The sequence below is a fragment of the Primulina huaijiensis genome, chromosome 18, assembly GCF_012295235.1.
Source record: "Primulina huaijiensis isolate GDHJ02 chromosome 18, ASM1229523v2, whole genome shotgun sequence".
Classification (NCBI taxonomy): domain Eukaryota; kingdom Viridiplantae; phylum Streptophyta; class Magnoliopsida; order Lamiales; family Gesneriaceae; genus Primulina; species Primulina huaijiensis.
Window position 1 is genome coordinate 14,978,865 of NC_133323.1, and position 4,108 is coordinate 14,982,972.

At 37.1% G+C, this 4,108-nt stretch overlaps 1 protein-coding gene across 1 annotated transcript; it reads right to left on the bottom strand.

The window, feature by feature from the left end:
- Positions 1–1,949: 1,949 nt before the first annotated feature.
- Positions 1,950–2,333, bottom strand: LOC140963956 (uncharacterized). The gene has a single exon (XM_073423436.1). It carries the CDS (start codon positions 2,331–2,333, stop codon positions 1,950–1,952), a length of 384 nt encoding a protein of 127 aa, XP_073279537.1.
- Positions 2,334–4,108: the final 1,775 nt, after the last annotated feature.

The window sequence follows — 4,108 nt, forward strand, 5'->3', positions numbered from 1 at the left end:
ATTTAATTTTTATATAATTTATTATGAAAACACATTTTTACTATAAATAATTTAAATCATATTATAATTATATATTTTATAAAAAAATTCTATAATTTTATAAAAAATATAATTTAAAAGATAAATTTTAAAATTTTCATAAAATATCAATTTAACCTTTAATTTTTCAATAATTTATAAAATCACCCGAGACTCAAAAAATAGGCCCCATGGGCCAGGGATGCCCGAGACTGTGGGGACCCGGACGCTAATTCATTTCTTAATCATTCTTTTGCGATTAAATGGATCAATTGTATAAATTAGGTCTAATTTTTTTTTTAAAAGGCAAGCCCATCATAACAAGTGTTGAAAATACTACAACAAGTTATACTTTCTTTTATTTATTGAACAAAATCAAGTTCAACATCTACAACATGATTCAAAATACAAAACATGTTTAAAGGAAAATCATACACTAGTGTTTCATTTTAATGTATTCCTGTAATAACTTGTGCTTATCTCTACCAGATAATTGTTTGGGTCGGGGAGTGCACCTTCTGAGCCCAAAAGGCTCGAACCGTCGTCGGGCCAATGCAAATAGCATGGACGATATCTTGGCATGTCACAGATAGCTGACCTAGCGGATGCGGGACATCAAGTCGGAGCATGATGATGAGCTTCATACCCTCTGGTGTGAGCTAGAGAGTGCTCAAGACAACTTCAAGCAGGCCGAGCTGAGGATTCAGTGCTTCATGATGAGGCCCAGAAGCAAGAAAAATAGGTCAAGGCTAGATGGGCTCTGATTTGGAAGGAGATAATTCAATCTTCGGATTTTGAAAAACTCTACGCCAGAAGGCCCTTGACAATATGATGTAGGAGGGTGAGGTGTCTGGGCAGGCGGACCAAGATGCGGCGTCCCTAGCCCTTAGAGCCCCTTAGTTTAGCTTCCATTTGACTTTGTAAAAGGCCAGTTGTTTTCTGATTGTAATACTGTCCCTATATTATTAATTTTGCTAGGTAATCTCCCCATCGTTTAATTAGCCCCCAGAACACTTATAATTTTCACCCTAGAATTTGTCCAAGTGAGAAGGTAAGAATCCGAGCATGTGCGACTTAAAACCGATAATTTTTTGCTAAGTAAATAAGTAAACCGAGGCATGATTGTCATCCGAGCACTTGTAAACTTGAAAATATATTCGGCTAAGTAATGAGTATGAAATCCGAACATGATGGTTGTCTGAGAACTTTTGAACTTGAACCAATATTGGTTAAGTAATAAGCTAGAACCATAACAAGATGGTTGTCCGAGCCCTTTTGATTTGAAAACAATATTGGCTAAACATAAAACCCAGACATGATGGCTATCTGAGTTCCTTTGGCTTGAAACCATAATTGGCTAACTAATAAACATAAAACCTAAACATGATGGCTGTCCAAGCCCTTTTGTCTTGAAACCAAAATTGGCTAAATAATTTTTCCAAGCCCAAGATCAGGCTGATAGATGGATGCCCCATTTGTGGGTTTATATAGTATCAAATTCGTCGGTCTTTGATGAATTCTATATTCCTGGACTTTATTTTTATTAATGTCACATTCGTGGTCTTACATAGTGCCGAGATGGTGGTAAAATTTTCGGATGAACAATACATTCGTGGGTTATGTTTTTATGAATGCCAAATTCATGCTATTATATAATGATGAGCTGAGGGTCGGGATTTTTGATAAGTGCCACATTTGTTGGGTTTTTTTTTATGAATGCCACATTTATGGGCTTACATAATGCCGTTACGAGTGTTGAGCTTTTGAATGAGTGCCAAATTCGTGGGATTTTGCACATGAGTTGATAAAAATTAAAAGTTCTATTTTAATAACATGGAAATAAAACATTTACCATACTAGAAACTCAAAGAATAATAATGGAAATAAACATATCACAAGTATGACATGAAGAGGATTGGACTTTAGGCGTACTATTTCTTTAAGTGTTGAGCATTCCAAGGTCGTTTACACTTATTTCCTTTTGTATCCTCAAGGTAATAGGCTGTGATCCCCGCTTTCTCCACTATTTTGAAGGGGCCTTCATACTTAGGACCAAGTTTTTCTTTCTCCCCATTGTGTTGGATCTTCCTCATCACCAAGTCTCCTTCTTCAAAAACCCGAGTATAGACCCTTTTATTGTAGGATCGGTTCATCCTCTTGCGATAAACATTCATCCTTACCTTGGTCCTCTTTCTTTTTTCTTCCACTGATTCCAAGTGCATGGTTCGGAGATTGTCATTATCTGAGCCATACCCCACTATTCTAGCACTTTCTTGGCCGATCTCGGCAGGTAGCACTGCTTCAGTTTCACACATCATGCTATAGGGTGTTTACTTTGTAGCAGTCCGAGCTGTGGTTCGGTAAGACCAGAGAATGCTCGGAAGTTCATTTGCTCAATTGCCCTGAGCCGCACTGAAATGTCCACTACTCGTTTTTCATTAAAATGTATTAGAATTTTTTTTAAATACTTGCTCTCGGCCGAAAAGAACACATACATATATTTATGAATAATTTGCCATTAAAATAAACTTACCCACTAATTATTTGAAAATCCAAAAACACAATTCGAAACATGAGATCATAAACGTCAACCAACTTAAACTTAGCATTTTTCAAAATAAAGCATAAACATCATATTCTCTCAAAATATTTCAAAAGCATCATAATCCATAAAATCTTTAAAATAAAGTTAAATCATAAACATAATTACGGAAAACTAGCAAAGGTCCTCGGGTTATGTACACCATCAGTCCAGCTAGTTCAACCATCAAGTCCTCCATCAAAATCATGCTAACCTGCATTGATCATACCTATTGAGTCTAATACTCAGCAAAGCTTAATCATGATAACTAATAGTACATATACAATCACATGCATCAATAAAATACCTTTACTAAAATAGCTTTCATGAATATGCATAACTTAAAACCTTTCATCATATACGTATATGTTTTCCTTTTATTGAATTCAGATCGTAAATCGTAACTTGTTTTAGCTGTAGGTCGATGGATCCATCTACGTAAAACCATAGTACCAGGCGGCGGGAACATCAACGACACTCTCACCCTTCAATTGAGCTTTGGCCTAACATATCATCATATCATTTCGATGGAAATACGATCGTCGGGCTCTCTTTGCGGCCTTCTCTCGTAAACGATCTCTCTTAGGCCTTTTCCCTCACGATGTCCCCAATCATATCCTTTTATGTCACAATCAAGTCACCTCTTCCAACCTTTCATTATTTTCATCACTTATAAAATTCATGCATATATATATAATTTTTCTTTTAAACCAAACATGTAACACGTTTTTTAGCATTAACGTTTCATCATCAAATTTCATAAACACTAAAAATAAACATTTTAACATTCATTACAGCATTCATGGCACATCCAGGACATCTACCATTTTTCAAGTGTAAAATGACCATTCTGCCCATGAAACCCTAACTTTCTCAATTTTTCCTTAGATCTTAAAACGACGACCCGAACCCTTCCAAACTTAACATAACACCTTAAAATACACCTATAAACATTTTATTGACGTAAAATTGAGCTCCTCGACTATTTCCCAATTCTTTTTAGAACTTCACCCTGCTCCTCGGTTTTAACCTGAATTGACTCGAAACTTAACCAAACTTTTCACAAATTGAACCATAGCTTATTAACTCACAACCATCCCATGTACAACCCAAATCAAACAATTTAGAAACATATAACTAGCCTAGAACCTTGCTGGACAATTTTGCCCTTAATCGACAAAACCCTAGCTTTACAATCCATGTGCCCCCCTTCGTTCCTAGATCTTAACGGACCCAACCAAACCCTAGCTGACCCTCCTAGGACGTTGATCAAGCCCCTTAGAACCTTCCTAGACCAGCTCTATATCCCATGCTAGCACAACCCTAAAACCCGTGCCATCATTGGACTCGCGCGACCCTAGCTTCCCGTTTTCGCCCTTGGCTTGGAAGGTTGTGCCCCAACCTTCCCTTGAGCTACCTAGGACCATGACTAGACCTCATGTCCCTACAACAGCTAACAGCCTGCTTCTTCCTAGGACCTAAAACGCAACCCTAGCCCCCTTTGATCCC